This window comes from Harmonia axyridis, chromosome 7 (assembly GCF_914767665.1).
Source record: "Harmonia axyridis chromosome 7, icHarAxyr1.1, whole genome shotgun sequence".
Lineage (NCBI taxonomy): Eukaryota > Metazoa > Arthropoda > Insecta > Coleoptera > Coccinellidae > Harmonia > Harmonia axyridis.
In genome coordinates, this window is record NC_059507.1 from 26,071,632 (window position 1) to 26,091,829 (window position 20,198).

Consider the following 20,198-nt stretch of genomic DNA (forward strand, 5'->3'; position numbering starts at 1 on the left):
TTCTTTACATTAATATTAAATTTCATCTCAACTGGAAGAAGGCAATATAGTTTTGGTCCATAATAAGATAATTTGTGCTGTAAATGTGTTCTATGAAATCTTGGGACTATTACATTTTTATTTTGTACACTTCTTGTATTTTGACCATGTTCAACGATATTGAAAGTTGTTCATTCAAGTAATTTCACTTCCTCCAACTAAGATCGTGTTATACATTGTGGAGAGTAAAAGTCCCGCGAAATATTACCGACCGGGTGTAGTTTATTACTTAGCGCAACGTATTGGGGAATCTTTGTCTATTGCCGACGACATTTCAACGCAATGAAGGTCATATCGCATACGAGGATTTTTATTCGAATAAACATCCGATTTTTGAAATGCTCGGTTGTTGATTAACCGAGTATTGAAAACATCCGATTATGCCCAACACTAGTTACAAGTGAAATAGACAATAACGACAATTTTTAAATTTCATTTCACCTTACCCTTAAAACCTATCTAAGCACAAAATACAGTTCTGCTTTTCTCTACAATTCTGCAGAGCTATGGATCGATTCATGTTAATTGTTCATACAAACTTCAATAAAATCTCTGGTAGGCAGATGAGAGAATTATTTTATTCGCATTCCAAAAGGATAAGAGAAAATTTCAGCAAAAACTTTTTTTTCGGAGGGTACAGACAATTTATGCTTGAAAATGATTGTGATAGGACTTCCTGTGGTTTCCCAAACAAAAAAAAAACAACAATTCAATAAAGCATAGTTTACAATCAACAAATATTCGATATCGCCATTAGATAATGTTAGGAATATGAAATTCAATGAATATATGAACATATACAATACACGAATTGATCAAAATAATATGAAGCAGTTGAGGGTAAGATTTGATTAGTCTTTTTCAACGGAATATCATTATAGGAAAAATCTTCTGAAAAGTTCTTCCTAGTTCATCCGAAATTGTAGATATGCTACACATGAGTAGAATAAAATGAAAACAGTGTTCAAATCGAGGAATTGATCATCAGCTGCACTATCGAAATGAGAGGATTTTTTATACTGGAAACATTTGTATAAAAGTACAGAACACTTATCTTTTTTTTAAAAATTGGGCCTCGAAGTAGGGTTTTTGATACGATCCTTTTTTTACACATTTCTTACGATTCATCTATTCCTTTTCATTACATAACTTCTGACAAGGCATATCTAGTTTGACTTCACCTTGAGTTTCTGACAGAAAACTTATCAGTCCTCATATCAGTTCAGAGTAGGAATGTTTTATGTGTACAGATATCAATAACCATATATATTTTGGTTGGGTTGATTTATTCTGGCCAATAGTATAAGAACTCTGTACTTTAGTTAGGATGCATATGCAATGCAGAATAACCTCTTTAATTCATTTGAATGTGGCACGTTGTGGAGCTCAGAATAATACCTCGAAGCGAATTCCAATATACACACGTAAATCAAAATATACAGAGTGTTCCAGAAATTTTCTGACGTTACTCTGGAAAGTAGTAATTATGAATGTCTAATTTCACATTATGCAATATCTACAATTTCTTTCTCTTATGGCTATCTGGTAGTGCATTGCACACAAATGTAAAAGCATTCACGAAAAGTTCTTCATATTATTTTAAGATCTATTCTAGAACCTCATACTCCTACAAAATAAAAATATTTTTATTGAAGATTTCGAATACTCATCCTGTAAATGAAAATTACTTTGGTTTTTTTGTTTTTTAACAAAAAAAAATGAACATTCAATTGATAGGATTGGCGGTTATATAGTTTTGGGAAAAGACAAGTTCATATCAAAATTTCATATATTCACGAGGATTTTCGAGTAATGAGTCTGATGTAGTTGACATGTTATTATTATTGACTGAAAACTGGAAATTTGGAATGGCATAGCATAATCTCTACATAAATCTGTACCTCAGAACCAGACGGGCATAAGTCACGTTTTCACCAATTTCTAGTAGACCAAAATCAATTTCAAGCGGATAACCGCTGTTGTCTATGGCCTTGCACTAAGTTAGAGCCCTTTAGGAATAACCACGAATAACCAACTTGACTCTCTTGAATTCAGTGTGGTTATAGTCCACCATTTTGGTTAATGTAGATCAGGTTGCTGTAACCAAAACAAACACAACCATCTTTTATTTCGACATAATCAATGTGTATAAATGCTCCTTTTCGATCAAATAAATCTTGCCATCGATAGAAAATTGTGTTGTATTTTTATTTTGATTATTCAAACTGATCAAATTTAACCTTACTTGTATAATGTCATTAATAACCAAAGGTATAACCCAGCTCTCGAGTGTGGTTATTCGCGGTCCAAATCGGAGACGTTGAAGACCATAGTCCATAATAATAATAATAATAATAACCAACAATGACCAGAAGCGCTTGAATGCAGTTCGTTATTGTTGGTATTCACTGATGATAATCAGGTTATTCGCTTGAATTTGATTCAATAATATAGTGAAAATACTAATTTCATCGTTGACAACATCGTATGAAGCTTTTGTTGAAAATATCATGTTGGAATTCGTGAATAACACGAAATAAGGCTCTCTCAATTTTCATTTGAATTGAGAATATTCAAAGAGATTTCACTGTACCTATAAAGGAGAACTGTATTTGCGTGCGTATGAAATTGGAACGACAGCGAAATATTTGATAATGATATATTATGTTTGTTTATGCCATTCAAATAATTCTTTATCATTAATAGAATCAACTGTTCTCAATTTTATATTTATTCGATTAATCTCATCGGAAAAACCAATATGTTTTCAATACTGAATGACAAATAAAGTAGACAATTTGTACTTTTAACTTTCGCCACTGGGGCGCTGGCATCAAATTCTGAATTTCCAATAATGTGGAAAGTCTTAATTTACGCTACATAGTTGGTGAATAAGTACCAAAACTTATAATTTTTTTAATTATCACAACTACTTAACTGGATCTTCACAATAATTTGGATTTTCCTGAGAATTACTATCGACAGCTGTTTAATTTTTTTTTTTCGAAATCGATTGCAGATACGAGAAAACTACAACAAACCAAAAAGTGTAGTACGGAATCAGAGTTTATTTTTAATTTTTCTAAACTACTAGTGGTTACAAAAAAATACTTCTGGAGGAAGAAACGAGAAAATAATAAACCTCGGACAAAGACGCGCTTGTAGTGCAATTAAAGTACTCATCTTGAAAGCAACAATAAAATCATGAACCGTAAAAGGATTCCGATATTGTACTGACGTGTCGATTTCAAGGGAAAGTGAAATGATTATATTTGTTCATTTTATGGAGAAATTTTTGTTCTTCGGCTTTGTTTTCTTAAATTTTATATTTCGAAAATCTTGCGGAGGAGTAAGTTCTCGAAATAATGTGCGTCACCATGAAATCAGTCGAAATAAACAATGGACCCCTATCGCGGTAGTAGCGTTGGCATTTAATAAAATACTGCCGTTTAGCTTTTGGACAAAGTCAGAAATCGATAAAACGTTAGATTATGAGGACCATTTGTATAGAAAATCTAACGAAATAAGAATTCCACAAAATTTCGAAAATATATCCTTGCATCCATATCTGATGTTGCAAGAGATTCATCCAAAATTCAGAATTGATTAGTTTTATTGCATTTTGAACTAGGATGGTATTTGTACATAAATTTAACAATATTCTATTTATTGCTCTGAAGTTTTTGTTTCAACTTCTGTACTTGAATGGTGTTTCTGAATATTTGAAATTATTTCTATAAAAAAGAGGTCATCGAAATTAATCTCCGAAAAATCCATACTGTTCCTTTTTTAAAAATTATTAATCATCTCGAATTCCCAGTGTGGAGCTATGAAATTTTTCGATTTTTACCTTAACTATACAGGGTGATTCACTGGGATGCCCTATTAGACGTTTATGGAAAACTATCCATAATTTTTAGCTGAAAATTTGCGTATTGGGGTTTGAGACAATGATCTTTCCCCCTAAAATACTTTCAGATCTCTACAACTTTCAGTTATACCGAAAACAGACTGCTATTTCTTCATTTCAAATGGCACATCCTGTATATTATTGCATCATTAGATAACTTTTTTTATGGCAATTTCGGAAATATGCCATACCTTGGGTGAAACTTGGGTGTGCCATTTGAAATAAGGAAGAAGCAGTCTATTTCCGGTATAACCGGAAGTTGTATAGATCTGGATATATTTTAGGGAGAAAGATCATTGTCTCAAACCCCAATTGCAAATTTTCAGCTAAAAATTATGGATAGTTTTCCATAAACGTCTAATAGGCCATCCCAGTGAATCATCCTGTATAATTGTTATGAGTGAAACAAGTGAAGCATTAATTTGATTAAGAATTAATTGTGAATAATTTAATTATCTGAATAATGGAATAAGTTATTCGAGTAGGTATATTTCATGAATTTATATGTTATGTTTCATTTATTCCGAGAAAGTCTTGATGTGGCGATACTATACTTTGAAGCAAATTATCACAAAAAGATCAATACAAAATTGACAGTTTTTTCAAATCTTTTCATATTTAAGATGGATTGAAATTTTTCCCATATACTCCAAATGAAAAATAACCTATCTTCCGCAATTAAAATGGAATGAATTATAACAATGTAATTTTGATGTCAGAACATACCTACTTTAGAATCTATATGATCCATGACTGAATTCATGATTCATGATTAAATCTCTCAATAGTGACAAGATAAAATTGCTTTCAAACATCTCTGTCTTGAATCATCATCATCATGTATCATCATTGTATTTGTGTGTATCTTATATATATACTAAAATATACTCACTTCAAATAATTTTTTTAGATATTTCCAATTAGACAAATTCTCAAACGAAAGTACCTCCGCCGTTCGAACATGTTAAAAATGACAATTTGAATTATGTTGAGGATGCGGAAGTTAATTTTGTAAGGGATACGAGTATTATCAGGGGAACGCGAAGTCAGAATGATTTGAGATTTAGTCTACAGTCACGCAATCATCAATGCACAACAAACGCGGCAGTGGCAGTAGCTTATAGTGAAGTACTACCATTCAGTTCATGGAACACTACAATAGTTGATAATATTCTCGATTATGGAGATCAACTATATAAAAAATCCGTATCAATGCGAACGTCACAAAATACACCTGATCTATTCGTTGTAGAGGTGTCTCCAAATTTTATTATTGCGAATGTATTTTATTCATTACGAGTAAATGAGATGGATACGATGACGGGGTTTGTAGGATTAGGAAGACGAGGAGAAGTAGATGTACCCTTAGCAGAAGGCATTGTAAGAATTTTTCAGAATTTCGAATGTGCTATTTTTACGTGTGGTCTTTTGTCGACTGGCCTGGCTACAGTCTGAAATTCCATTTAGGCTACTACTGATGGTGCCAAAGAATCAGATTTGGAAGAGGAATTGGACAAGGTAGAATATTCTACCGAGAAGAACTCATAAGGCAAAAATCCAAATGTGAATTTCAGTTGAAAAAGATACCTGAAGACCATGAAACATCCCAGGAATGCAGCAGTGAGAAGCACAAGAGCAAATTCCGTTTTCCCAAAATCGAACTCAAAAAATTCGATGGAAATGTCGAAAATTGTATTGGATTCTGGGGACAGTTTCGAAAAATCCATGACGACAAGGGAATCGATATCGAAGAGGTTCGCATTGTCTGAGATGTAATAAGGAAGAATTTAGGAAAAGCATTAGTTGACTATGAAGAATTGCTTACCGTTTTATGAGACTGTAAAGCTATTATCAACAGTATACCCTTAACCTCTTCGTCCGTTGATCAAAATTATCTGAGTCCTTTAACTTCTTCAATGTTTATTAATGACTTTACCAACAGTGACATACCTCAATGTGATAAGATAGATAGAGGATCTATCCAACGAGGTTAACAGTAAACCAAACTGGTCCACCAAAAATGAAAATTCCTGAAGATGAAGAGATGAATCCAGAGGAAAACCGAAGGAATGGACATGAAGAGGAAAAAATCATAATAATTTTTCATGAAAAGAATTGAAATTCTGTGTCCCGATTCGGTGTTCAATTCTTATATCCCCACCACAATTTATATATAAACGACAACCGAGTAGTTACTACCAACAGTCAACATCAGATTTGTTTGTGAAGTTCCCTTGGCTATATAAACGTTTAGTTCTTATCAAAACTGTTTGTGAATTTGTGTTCTTCGTGTAGTATATCACAACCGAGATTATAACTCAAGATGTATTTGGTAGATTTTCAAGGTTTCCAATACAAAAAAGGTGACTACATTTTTCGGGAGGTCTGCATAATGAACTTGATCACAGAATCCCGATTTGAAATTTCATCACGTTAGCTTTATAATTTTATTCTATGGTTCAGCATATTCATTTTGAAAATTTAATTTTCTGTCCTTCATTTTCCAGGTTTAAGGAGATCCGGGAGAATAAGGAATTCCCCAGAAAGATGAGGGTATCCCGAACATTACATAAAGAAAGTAAGTAAATTTTTAGTTACATTAGCAATCATCATATCTATTTGAAATTTTCCGTTACGAATTCCAATCAATATTGATCAATTATTTCATCAATGCTAGTTCAAATAAGATTTCAAGTGCTTGCTTCCTGTTCAGAGGAATATACAAAATCATTTACAATACAAAGTACTGAATGTTTTACCTGAAGTATTCTTGATCTGCTCTAGGATTTCCAGGTCTTTTTCATCAAACGGCTCGGTCATCTTGTATCTAAAACTGCTAAGTTCCCTTGTGTGCGTTCTTCACGGAGAAACGATCTAAATATGCAGCAAGGGTGTGAACCAGATATCCCTTAGATCGAAGGTTGATACTAAGGCGTCTTTTGCCTTGAGAAGTTGATTGTGGTGTTGAACACCGCTAGTTGTCATGTATAAATATACATCGAAGTACTCCTTCAACTCTTGTATAGGTGACAATAAATCGATCATCATGAAGTTTCCGCCATCGCGCAAAATTTCTCTGGCAGTAGAGCATTGCATAACGAAGCGGGATAGATTGAGTTCATCAACCGATGTTACGTTACGACCAAGCCGGTATTTTGCAGACAGTAGATGGATGGAAATTGTGGTGATGGTTGCAATTTCTTGATTGCACAAATATCGGAGAATCAGAAAGACACTCCGCATAAACTTCACCATTCACATAGTACAGATGCACCCCTTTGCCTATATGTCGCCTAGTGTTCTCAATAGTAGAGTTACGATTAACGTTGCTCAACTGGCCAAGACAGAATCTGTCGGAATTGTTGCTAGGGTTTGTGAATCCATCCACTATAACTGAGGTGGAATGACAATGGAATACCTCACCTACCCGACTATTCAACTCGTAGTAAGCTATGGAGGCCCAGAATGGTTGTTCTTGATAAGCCACTGGTTGGACATCATTGGCTAAACTTTGTTCAGGATTCTGATTGTTGTTTGGATTTACATTATTTTCATCTGTAGGACTATAAGCAGGAGGAGGGGTTTCTGCAAGATTGGCATATGGTGATTGGGGATTAGATGAAACACTTCCGGGTGATGACACATTAGACAACGGCGAACTAGGGCTCATTTGATTGGAATTGAAACCATTTTGAGAATAGCTCACGTTTTGGGGCATATTCGGCTCAACAAGTTGTTGGAATGGAAGTAATGAATGACCGGGTACAAAGTCATTGTGTCTTGGAACCAAAACAGGCGGTAAAACTGGGCTTTCCACTCTCTTATAATGATAAGGATTGATGCAGACTTCCTTGTGTTTGGCAGAGAATGGATATTGACAATGTTCCAATGGCTTTAACTCATGGTGACTTTGCAGATCGGGCCATCTCCACACTTTACAATAAATAACGTGGGGTAATCCTTTACGATGGGAAACTTGTGACACATTTACTTGGTGTTCCAGGACATGATAAGGCACGTTCTAATTCCTCAATTGCACCTTTTTTTTTTTTTAGTTTTTTCACTAAACTATCAACTGCCTTTTCAGCCCATTTTTCCTCTTCATCTCCCTGTTTCCAGCCAAGGAGTTTCTTGACTGCAGGACTTGTGAATGAAAACAGGCTGTTTAGGGTTGATAATGGACCACTGCTAGAAGACTCTCCTTCCTCTATGTCCATATTAACCCTGAAAGAGAAATATATTATTATACAATAATTCTTTTCATCAAAAAAAGTATCTATTCAAATACTGGCGAGTTGTGGTATCTATCAACATGCTAGTTCAAATAAGATTTCAAGTGCTTGCTTCCTGTTTAGAGGAATATACAAAATCATTTACAATACAAAGTACTGAATGTTTTACCTGAAGTATTCTTGATCTGCTCTAGGATTTCCAGGTCTTTTTCATCAAACGGCTCGGTCATCTTGTATCTAAAACTGCTAAGTTCCCTTGTGTGCGTTCTTCACGGAGAAACGATCTAAATATGCAGCAAGGGTGTGAACCAGATATCCCTTAGATCGAAGGTTGATACTAAGGCGTCTTTTGCCTTGAGAAGTTGATTGTGGTGTTGAACACTGCTAGTTGTCATGTATAAATATACATCGAAGTACTCCTTCAACTCTTGTATAGGTGACAATAAATCGATCATCATGAAGTTTCCGCCATCGCGCAAAATTTCTCTGGCAGTAGAGCATTGCATAACGAAGCGGGATAGATTGAGTTCATCAACCGATGTTACGGTACGACCAAGTTCTAGTGGATCTTGAACGCAAATTGGGCGTTTGGTAGTAAACTGTTTCAACTCTTTCAATTGTCTAGTATGGCGGTGGAAACGTTTCTGGCAAAGATTATGATCCTCTAAAAAGACTTGGAAAATTGGTTTTCTAAAATAAGGACAAATGACATATGAATCTTATGTACAGAGTCCTTTTATTGAATGATCATTCTTCTTTAGGAGAAGGTTCTTTCGGGTCATCACTATTCGTTTTTAACTCTGTTCTGGGGGACTCTGGAAGAGGCTCTTCTTTGGGCTCATTTATTACAATTTTGTCAGGCAGAGGGTTTTTAGGTCCAATTTTGCCTGTGGCATCGTGAGGCAACATTATTTTTATCTTGATACCAACGACCAATCGTACAGGAAGTCCTCATAATAACTAAAGAAACCGAAAAGAAGGCTGAACATTGATTTTGAGTGTATTTCTTTTATTTTATCAGATGTTTCCTCTATGTGTGCAAAGTTCATGTTCCATATAATAGTAGGGTTTGTGGGAACTGTATTTTCTTGTAATTCATAAACACTGGGGAAGGAATGTTCGTGCTGAAGGTAGAAAATGAAGATCATCGTCAAAGAATACTTGGATAAACCTCGCTCTTTACAAGTCAATTCGTGTAGTTGAGCCCAGTATTTTATCACTAGCATCACGGATCTCAACTTGTTGTCTACTGATAAATAATTTTTTATCAACTGGTCATTTTCAACTCCACTCAAAAAGCTGAAATTCATATCACACATCAACCCATTTTTATTTTGAAACAACAATATCAATAAATTATTGCACTTTCAATTATTCAGATTCTTCTTCTGCTTTTCTTCGGCAACCTTCTTCTGTGGCAACGAATTGTAACAAATCAACAGCAGTGATTATACCAAGTGCTTCGTTTTTGTCTACAACAACCACAAATGATTCCCTTTCCAACGTTCTTGAAACAACTCCCAAAGTTCCAGAGCTAGATATTTTGGAGAAAATTGTCTCAACTATAGTTGATATTTCATCACTTGCAGTTATTTTCTTTGCTATAAGTTTATTTAGTAAATTCTGCATAGTCACCACACCTACGAGAGAACCATCATTGTCAACAATTGGTATTTGATCTATTCCACTTAGTTTCATCATTTTCAACACTTTGAAACACTGGATACACTGTTTAGCTGTTGTCAGAGGTTGCATTGTGATTTCTGTAACAGCAGTATCCCACCACGAATGATTTTGTGTATTAACAGGTTCTTGTAAATTTTTTGACTCCATCCAATGATCAGAAACAAACTTTGTGATGTAATTTCTTATACTATCAGGTAACAGAACTACAACACGTTGATTTTTCTTCAAGTTTTTGGCAGCTTTGAGAGCACCAGCAACAACTGCACCACTGCTTCCTCCAGATAGAAGACCTTCCTCCTTAATGAGTCTACGAGCCATTGGCAGAGATTCTTGATCGTTAATTTTAACCCACTCATCAACAACATTACGGTCCAAAACAGTTGGTATGAAATCATAGCCAATTCCTTCTACTTCGTAAAAATCAGTTTCTGTTTTATTAACTTCTTCAGGCAGTGCTAAAATGGAACCTTCAGGATCAACACCTACAACGATTGTGTTTGGTGATTTTTCTTTGATCTTTCTTCCAATTCCTGTCATGGTGCCACCTGTACCAGTACCAAGTACAATCATATCGATTTTACCATCACATTGATCCAATATTTCCTCAGCAGTTGTATCATAATGCGCCAAAGGATTTCCAGGATTACTGTATTGGTCGAGAATAATAGAGTTGGGAATTTCATTCTTCAGTCTGTTAGTTACGCCAAATAGTCCTTCAGGTGAATCGGAACTAGCTGAGATAGGAGTTCTGACCACTTCGGCACCAAGAGCGTTAAGAACATAGAACATAGAACGATTGAATTATCGAGCAGGTGCAGACGTCTTCTCTGTGTTTGATATTTAACGAGAGTTGTTTCATAGATCGATTGTTTTTTTTTCGGCAGAATTTTTGAAAATTGGGGCTATTACAGTCAACCGCAGGAGTTTGCCATATCGTTGCAATTTACCAGCTAGTTTTCCGGGAAAAATCGTGAGAAAATCTATAGAAACTAAAAACAATAACAACGGAACGGAGTACATCTGTGATGAGATAAGGAGTGAATCAGTTTCATTAAGGTATTCCACACACTGCAGCGTTTGTATCGAATACGTTTATCGGTATAAAAGGTATAGCATTCTTCTGAAAAATGAACGAATTGGAGGCAAAAGTTCAGAAAATCCATGATGACATCCTGAGTAACCGAAGGGAAATTAGAAATTGTATCGAGGCAAGTGAAGCTCGAATTCTGCTGAAATTTGAAGAGATGAGAAAGCGGTTACTGTTGTTGGAAAGAGAGAACTGTGAACTCAGAGAGGAAGTTGAGGGCCTTAAGAGAAAGCAAAATAAGAAGAATATTTTGATTTTTGGGCTGAATAAAAAGGAGGATGAAATAACACCACAAAGCGTGTGTGATGACCTGAGTGTGTTGATTGGTGTTCAGTTAAAGGAAAGTGATATCGGAGACGTATACCCACTGGGAAGGGCAGTAGGTTGTCCAATAAAGGTTGAGCTCAATTCATATCCCAAAAAAAGGGAAGTCCTAAACAATTGCCATAAGCTGCGCGGAAAAAAAATTGCAATAGCGCACGACCTGACTGCTGTCCAAAGAAGGGAAAATAATATACTGAGAAAACATCTTTTGAGGATCAAGCAGGAAGGAAATCACACAAAGTGCGTCATTAGGGGAAACAAACTTTTAGTGGATGGAACTCTGTATGGAATTGAAGAACTCGAGGTAGAAGAAACCCCTAAAGACAAGCCAAGCAGTGCACCCTCAACCCCGTTACCAGCGTATAGGCTGTCAAGGGCAGATCCAGTGTTGTCTGATCAGCAAGAGGACAGTGGAACCCCAAATATTTCACCAGTAAATATTAAGATCGATCGAGCAGAAAAGCCGGCACAGTTGGATATTATCAGAAAGCCGAGAACCCGATCAGACCACAAGAACTAGAATATAGGGGTGAGAACTAGTTATTTCATTAATTTTTGTTTTTTTGTTTTTCTGATTGGTTCGTAGGAAGCAGAGCTAAGGTTTTTTTTTTTTTTTTTTTTTTGTCACTTTTTGGGAATATTTTTGTTGTTTTTTGGGGAAAAATTGGCAAAGATCAAGTTTTAAATGCTGGAATTGGTGAGAGACTGCAATTATGAACCGGTAAATACGATCGAGTTGTGCAACATAATGGAGTTGAATAAGATCATGAATGAAAGGCGGATGAATCAAAACTTTCTGAAAGTATTTCACCAAAATATACGAAGCATTGCTCAAAATTTTGATGAAATCATGATATTCCTAGATCAACTGGACACCCAGTTTGATGTGATTGTGCTAACAGAAACATTCCAGGGAATGGATTACCGTGAAAGGTTTAGCATACAGGGATATCGAATGTTGTATAATGAAGGTGATTTCAATAGGAATGACGGGGTAATCGTTTATTTGAAGGAGGACATTTATTGCAAACACGCCCTAGTCCAGATTGCCGAGAGTCGGGCCGTACAGGCAGAAATCAAGTTTGGGAATAAATCAACTATGGTGACGGCGCTATATAGATCTCCATCATCGAGAGAAGATGAATTTGTTGTACATCTTGAACATTACTTGAAACAAGTAAACAATATTAGTTCCGATTATCACGTTATTATTGGCGATATGAATATAGATACTAATAAGGAAAATGAACTGGTTTCGTGTTATCTGAACACAATGAGCGAGCATGGCTATTTCTCTATGGTCAACGAAAATACTAGAGAACAGGGCGAGTCAAGATCATGCATCGACCATATATTTTTGAGAATGAAAAATTTACACAGACATGATGAATGTTTTTCTGGAGTCTTCGATACGAGCATAACTGATCATAAGAGTACTATGTTGGGAATTCCTTGTAAAAATACTGAAGAGAGGACACATCGGGGTGGCACTAGAACTTGCATAAAATATGAATCGGTGAGAGAGAGCCTCAGAATGCATGATTGGTCATTTTACTATAGTTTAGATACTGCTGATAAACAGGCCTACTATCTGACTGAGACACTCAGTCGTGTGATCGCACAGAGCACGATAACTATGAAAATTCGGAAGAGCGAGAATAAAAGGAAGAAATGGATAACAGCAGGACTGGTTGAATCGATAAGTAAGAAAAACGCACTACATAGGGAGTACAAAGAAGATCCACAGAACAACTGGAAGAAACAAAGATACCTGGATTATAGATCGCTCATAAATAAACTAATAAAAATTGCCAAGCGGGACTTCTATCAAGATGAAATAAAGAATAGTCGAAACAGCTCGAAACAACTATGGGAAACTGTAAAGGGTATGAACACGCCGGAGAGGAGATTGCCTATGAAGGATGTTTTGTGTGAAGATGGTACAAGAATAAAGGATGATATACTCAAAGCTGACTTGTTCAATAGGTTCTTTGCGAATATTGGCCGACAGTATGCAGAGAAAATAAAAAAACCACCAACTGAAATTCCAGAAAAAATTCGCAGCGGGAACTCATTTTTTTTGACACCGGTGGATGACGAGGAAATAATCATTATAATAAATTCCCTGAAGAGTAAGAAATCCGTAGGCATAGATGGTATACAAGCAGAAGACCTGAAAGAAGTAGCACGGGAGATTGCTCCGCTGTTGACATTCTTGGTGAATGGTATATTTCAAACGGGCCAGTGTCCACAAGTATTCAAGAAGTCGATTGTTACTCCTGTATTTAAAAGTGGTAATCAGGAAATGATCGAAAATTACAGGCCGATTTCACTCGTGACAAATATGTCAAAAATTTTTGAGAAGGCGCTTAAAACCAGGCTTGTATCATACGTGGAGAAGCACGACTTGATTTCGAGAAATCAGTTTGGGTTCAGAAGCGGGATGTCAACGAATGATGCGATAGCTGCCCTCACGGGTGAAATATACGGCCATGTAGACCAGAGCAGACCGGCAATGTGTGTGTTCCTGGATCTGGCAAGGGCCTTCGACACTGTGGACCATAAACAATTGCTGGAGACCTTGCATGATTATGGAATACGTGGAAATGCCCATCAACTCTTCGAAAGCTACTTGAAAGGCAGGACACAAGTTGTGAAAATCAATGGTTCTTACAGCTCAGAAGCTGAGGTGGTGTATGGTATTCCGCAAGGCACGGTGATCGGACCCTTGTTATTTCTCATTTATATGGATGGTGTGCTGAGAATGCATTTCAAAGGTTCAATGTTTGGTTTCGCCGACGATACGGCCATACTATTCAGTGCAGACAGCTGGGCTGATCTGAAACTCATTGTCGAACATGAGATTGGCAAAATAAAAGACTGGTTTGATCACAGATTGCTAACAATCAACTTCAACAAAACCCATTTCATACCATTTTCAAGCTACGAAAACCAGTTACCAGAGTACAACAGGCTGACAATTAATAACCATGGTGTCACTATGGAAATAACAAGAACAGATAACATAAAGTATCTGGGTGTCACCATAGACAGCCACTTAAGATGGGACGTTCACATTTGCCAGGTGTCGAAGACTTTGAGATATATGTTGTACAAATTCAGGTACCTGAGATCAATTCTGGATATAACACATCTCAAAATTGTGTATTACGCACTTGTACAATCCCGTCTACAATATGGTATACTGAGTTGGGGTGGTATACTGGATACACACCTGACGAAGATGGAAGTGCTACAGAGAAGAATCCTAAAGATTATGTATAACAGGAAATATGATTATTCGTCGGACCTTGTTTTCGGAGAAAGTCAAGTTCTTGACATTCGGCAATTATACGTGCATGATATAATAGTTAATGTTTATAGGAACAGGCATAGTCTGCGAAAAATCGATCACGAGTATGGAACTAGACATAAAGTAGCAGGTGATGTTCAGGTCAAAAAAACTAGAAAAGCTATTGGACAGCGCAATTACACGTACCTTGGAAATAGAATATTCAATTACTTACCTGAAGCGTACCGAACATATATAAGTACAATAAATAGTGAAGCCTTAATCAGAAAGATTTTCAGGAGATATCTACTCACTATAGGCAGAGAAGTAGTTCATGGATTGATTTCGAATAACTGATTTTCCATTTGCTCGATGCTGATATAAATCTGTTTAAAACTCTCACATGTTTTCAGTGTACGGAGATAATTCATGTAGTGCATATGAATTGGGAGTACCCCATACACAGCTGCGGTTTTAGTGGGGTTGTTTATATTTGTTTGCACGTTTGTAACGTCATATTAATTTTGTGAAAAATGTACATCTTTTATTGCAAATAAACTTATTATTATTATTATTATTATCTGAGTATTTGATGTTTTATATTGATAAAATCTACTGTCTTGTCTGTAAATAATTAAATTTTTTCATAATAATTAAAAAAAAAAAAAAAAAAAAAACATCCACTTTTTCATTTGACATCTTCTCGGATATAACTATCACACAACGGTACCCTTTAACAGCAGCTGCAAGTGCGAGACCAATACCAGTATTTCCAGAAGTGGGTTCAATTATTGTAGCGCCTGGTTTCAGTATTCCTGCTTTTTCAGCATCTTCTACAATCCGGTGGGCAATTCGATCTTTCACAGAACCACCAGGATTGAAATACTCACATTTGGCTAGTAGTTCATATTCCAAATTCGAATTCTTCATTAAATTAGATAATCTCACCATTGGGGTATTTCCTATTGAATGCAGTATATTTGGAAGGATTTTTTCAGATTTCTTCCATTCGGTTTTTCTGTGAGGCGATTGAATATCTCCATTTCTATGCCAAGTACATCCTGAAGCCTTATTTTTAACTTATGTACAGAGTCCTTTTATTGAATGGTCATTCTTCTTTAGGAGAAGGTTCTTTTGGTTCATCACTATTCGCTTTTAACTCTGTTCTGGGCGACTCTGGAAGAGGCTCTTCTTTGGGCTCATGGATCACAATTTTGTCAGGGAGAGGGTTTTTAGGTCCAATTTTGCCTGTGGCATCGTGAGGCAACATTATTTTTATCTTGATGCCAACGACTCCCTGCCTCAAGAGCACATGTCTTGTTGCAGTGTTGACATATGTGTTGACCGGATCTCCAGAATGAATCATGAGTCCTTCAACAAATTTCATTGCTTTTGCTCTCTGGCCTCTAAGTTTGCCAGAAATTATGATCTCGCATCCTTGAGCGCCATTCTGCATAATATAGCGTAATACGCCATAGCAGGCTCTGCGAATAGCGAGCCCCCGAGAAGCTTGAACCTTAAAGATTCAGCCTGGGCAGTAGCACACAAGCCCCTGTTTGCTACTTTCTCTGCATAGAGCGCAACAGAGTTTTCAGGAAAGTTGAATCTCATTGTGACTAAACGAGTTAATTCTCGAATCCTGCGGTTTTTTTCACCAAGAACTAAATCAGTCCTAGTCGCAGAGATGATAATTTCAGTCTTAGCTGGAGTTGTCCTAACTTCAACACCAGAGTAGCCATCTTCGGCTAACTCTCTCCTCAAAAATTCATCAAGTTCAGCCTTGAAGACACCATCAGCGACAAACTTTCGCTTCAAAGAAACTAGAGAAGCCATGATGAGTTATTTGAAAAATTGAGAAAACAATCAATAATTCAAAAGTCGTCGAACTCGAACGAAGGAACGAGGAGTTTTTGCAGTTTCGTTCAAGGGTGAACGAAAATTCATTAATTTTTCAGAAGCCTTGCAAGACATAACTTTGTTATCCATTATCGAATGGAAACTGATATCAAAATGACTGAATGAAAAATTGTATAGGTCTAAATTGCAAAATGACGAATTATTGCAAAATTCAAATTGTAACCTTTCACCGCACTGATAAACAATCAACATTACTGAACACTGCTAGTTGTCATGTATAAATATACATCGAAGTACTCCTTCAACTCTTGTATCTCTCTCTAGTCGTTCCATCATTGCTGATGATCGTGATTCCCTCCTTTACGCTCGGTCAGTTGTTTCCACCTCGCTCCATCCTCTGCATCTCGAAGAGCCTGAAAGAATGGGCGGGTCGTACTTTGTTGAACTTGGTCGGTCCATCTAGTCGGTGATCTACCTCTCGCTCTCTTACCCGGAACATTTCCCGACACAATTAGTTTCTCCAGGTTGTCTCCATCTCGGCGGGCTATATGACCGAAAAACTGAAGAACGCGCTGCAAGCAGATGGACGATAGTCTGGTTCTTATCTTCAACTCACTTAAAACAGAAACGTTAGTGCGATGAGCTGTCCAAGGTATTCGCAGCATTCGCCTCCAACACCACAATTCAAACGCGTCAATTTTCTGACGTTCAGACGACCGCAGAGTCCAGGTTTCAGCACCATACAGGAAGACAGAGAAGACAAGAGCTCTAACAAGTCTCACCTTTACACTCTTAGAAATCGAGCGGTCTCTCCATACTTTAGTTAACCGGGTCATGGCGCTCTTTGCCATGATTATGCGCCTTCGTACTTCCGCTTCGCAGTTTCCATCACTAGTTATGGAAGAACCCAAGTAATTGAAACTGTCTACCAGGTCATATTGGCTCAGAAGGCCCGTCAACCGTAACGTGCCGAATCTATCGACTATCATTATTTTAGTCTTTATTTTATTTATTTTCAAACCGACATTGTTGCTCTCACATTCCACCCGTCTGAGAAGTTCCACCATCTCTTCTTCCGTCGCCGCTATGAGGGTGGTATCGTCAGCAAATCTTAAGTTGGTGATTTTTTTCCCGGCAATCGTTATGCCTCCAGACCATTCATCCAAGGACCTTCCCATCACAAATTCACCATATATATTGAAAAGGTCTGGCGATAAAACACAACCCTGTCTGACTCCCCGTTCCGTTCTAAACCGTTTCGAGAACTTCTGGCTCAAACGAACAGTTGCCTCATTTGATTCATAGAGATTTTTAATGAGGGATACCAGATGAACAGGGGCTCCCATATGTACCAGGATTGTCCAAAGTTTGGCCCAGTTCACACAGTCGAACGCCTTTTGATAATCGACGAAACATATTATCATGGGTACTTGGTATTCTCTAGATTTTTCGATCAGCTGTCTGATATTCAGTATTTGTTCCCTAGTACCTTTTCCTTTTACAAAACCTGCCTGCTCTTGGGGTATTTGGCAGTCCAAATATGCTTTCAGTCTTGTTTTCAAGATTTTCAAAAGGACTTTGCTGGCGTGAGATACAAGTGACAGTGTTCGGTAGTTCTCGCACTTTGTAGTTGATCCTTTTTTGTGTAATGGAACGTATATTGACGTACACCAGTCGGTTGGCCATTTTCCCGTGCTCCATATAGCCGTACAGACTGAGTGGAATATTCGTACACCCTTTTCGTCCAACATTTGAAAGAGTTCGCCTGGTACGGTATCGATTCCTGGGGATTTATTCTTCTTCAATGATCGAATGGCTTCTTGTACTTCAGATAGTAGTATCGCTGGCTCTCTGGGATAGCTACATGGCCATGAAATTTCTGGTGGGTCCTGCCTGCTCTTGTACAGATCTGCACAGTAAATCCTCCATGTTTCCAATATTTCATCCATATCAGTCTTCAGATTTCCCCCAGCATCCAGAATGGACCAGTTCTGCGGTCTGAATTCTCTTGTCAGCAGTTTTATTTTGTTGAATAATTCCCTAGGCTCATTTCTGATCCCATGCCTCTCTATTTCCTCACATATACCAGCTATGTACTCCTCTTTGTCCTTGCGACATTGTCTTTGGACTTCCCTCGACAGCTTCCTATAGGCATGGTCTGCATCAGCCTTGCGCTTCACATCTTTCCTGCGTTGAATTAAATCCCATGAGTGATCAGTAATCCATGGTTTGCGCTTTGTGTTGTTTGGTGGTGTATGTTTTTTTGCTGTCTCAACCATTATGCTCTTCAAGTATTCCCAACCTTTTTCAGGATCGCTCTCTACCTGATCTAGGCAGAGTTTACTTTCTATGTCCAGCCTAAAATCCTGGACTTTTGATGGTTGCGGTATCATGGTCTTTCTTATTAGTTTCCGAGACACTATTTTAAAACGAAGCCTGAAATCGAGAACTAAAAGTTGGTGATCTGTTCCGCAGTCCGCTCCAGGGTAGGCTCTGCAGTTTGTGGCCGACGATCTCCATCGTTGTTTGATCAGAATGTAGTCAATCTGGTTTTTGGTTCGACCATCTGGGCTCCGCCACGTGAATTGTCTTCGAGGGTGGTGTTTAAAGAGAGTGTTAGTAATTGCAAGGTTCTGTTGTATGCAAAACTCCAAGAGGCGATCTCCTCTCTCATTTCTCTGGCCCAGTCCAAACTTACCCACAGCGCGCTCGACTTCTGAAGATTTTCCGACCTTGGCATTGAAATCGCCTAAGATGAACAATAGGTCACGGTTTGGAATATCGGTAAGAACCTCCTCAAGACGACCGTAGAACGCCTCTATCTCCACCTCCGAGGATGTCGATGTTGGTGCATAGATTTGTACAAAATGCGCTATTGTTGTGGTGGTTTGTATCTTGACATGTATTATTCTGTCATCTCCTGCACGGTATCCAATCACAGAGTTATTCAGCTTTGGAGGCACAATTATTGCTAGACCATTCGAGCTCGTATTTTCTGGACCCGAAAAGTAGACGGTGTTTCCCTCGGCGGTTCTGAAATGTCCACTATTCCGCCAATGTGTTTCCGACAGTCCCAGAATATCAAGATTATAAGTTCTCATCTCTCTCTCGACGATCTGTAGCTTCCCAGAATGTTGGACCAGACCTCGGATGTTCCATGTCCCAATTTTCCTTTTCTTTCGGAGATTTATATTTGTGTTGGTTCCAGTAACATAATTTCTGCAAGGTACCTGATTCCTCACACCTTTGCAGCCGGTAGCATATTTCACACCATCCGACCCGGAATCAGTATGGCGCCGAGTGCGAGTCGGATCGCAGCACGAACTATCAACCGTATCTTTGACTTTCATTATGGAGGAGAGAATTCTCTTGGGAATGTAGTGCAGTGGTTTCCCGTTGCCTTCTGCACCGCAGTACCCAGCCGTTTTTAGAATACGTCCATTGCGCCTGGAGAAATCCGTTCTGAAGCCGGTAATGATGGATACTGCTGCCCTCCATCATATCTTGGTTATAAACCCCAAGACAAGGTTGCCACTTCCGCTAGTTCCACCGTGCCGATGTCTCCCATCTCCGCCATCACAACCGTTGTGGACTTCGCCAGTTTCCCTTGGCATGGGACCCTTACAGGTACTAGTTTTCCGGGTCAGAAAACTCCTGGAATCTGCGGTGGGCAGGGATTGATTCATTTTCCCTGATAGGACTGCCCAAAGGGTTCCTACCCGCTACCCGCACATACACACATACACGAGATATATTTACATTATTACAAAA

At 37.8% G+C, this 20,198-nt stretch overlaps 2 protein-coding genes and 2 pseudogenes across 2 annotated transcripts; all 4 read right to left on the reverse strand.

The window, feature by feature from the left end:
- Positions 1-6,901: 6,901 nt before the first annotated feature.
- On the reverse strand, positions 6,902-8,720 carry LOC123685182 (annotated as a pseudogene).
- Positions 8,721-9,095: 375 nt separating this feature from the next.
- Positions 9,096-9,491, reverse strand: LOC123685350 (speckle targeted PIP5K1A-regulated poly(A) polymerase-like). The gene has a single exon (XM_045625007.1). The coding sequence runs from the start codon at positions 9,489-9,491 to the stop codon at positions 9,096-9,098; it is 396 nt and encodes a 131-aa protein (XP_045480963.1).
- LOC123685181 (cystathionine beta-synthase-like) lies at positions 9,121-10,694 on the reverse strand. The gene has a single exon (XM_045624800.1). The coding sequence runs from the start codon at positions 10,654-10,656 to the stop codon at positions 9,553-9,555; it is 1,104 nt and encodes a 367-aa protein (XP_045480756.1). The 5' UTR covers positions 10,657-10,694; the 3' UTR covers positions 9,121-9,552.
- Positions 10,695-15,639: 4,945 nt separating this feature from the next.
- LOC123685194 lies at positions 15,640-16,670 on the reverse strand (annotated as a pseudogene).
- Positions 16,671-20,198: the final 3,528 nt, after the last annotated feature.

Bases quoted from the DNA above. Each gene is read 5' to 3' on its own strand.
- LOC123685181 (XM_045624800.1), bottom strand. From the start codon at position 10,656: ATGTTCTATGTTCTTAACGCTCTTGGTGCCGAAGTGGTCAGAACTCCT.
- LOC123685350 (XM_045625007.1), bottom strand. From the start codon at position 9,491: ATGAATTTCAGCTTTTTGAGTGGAGTTGAAAATGACCAGTTGATAAAA.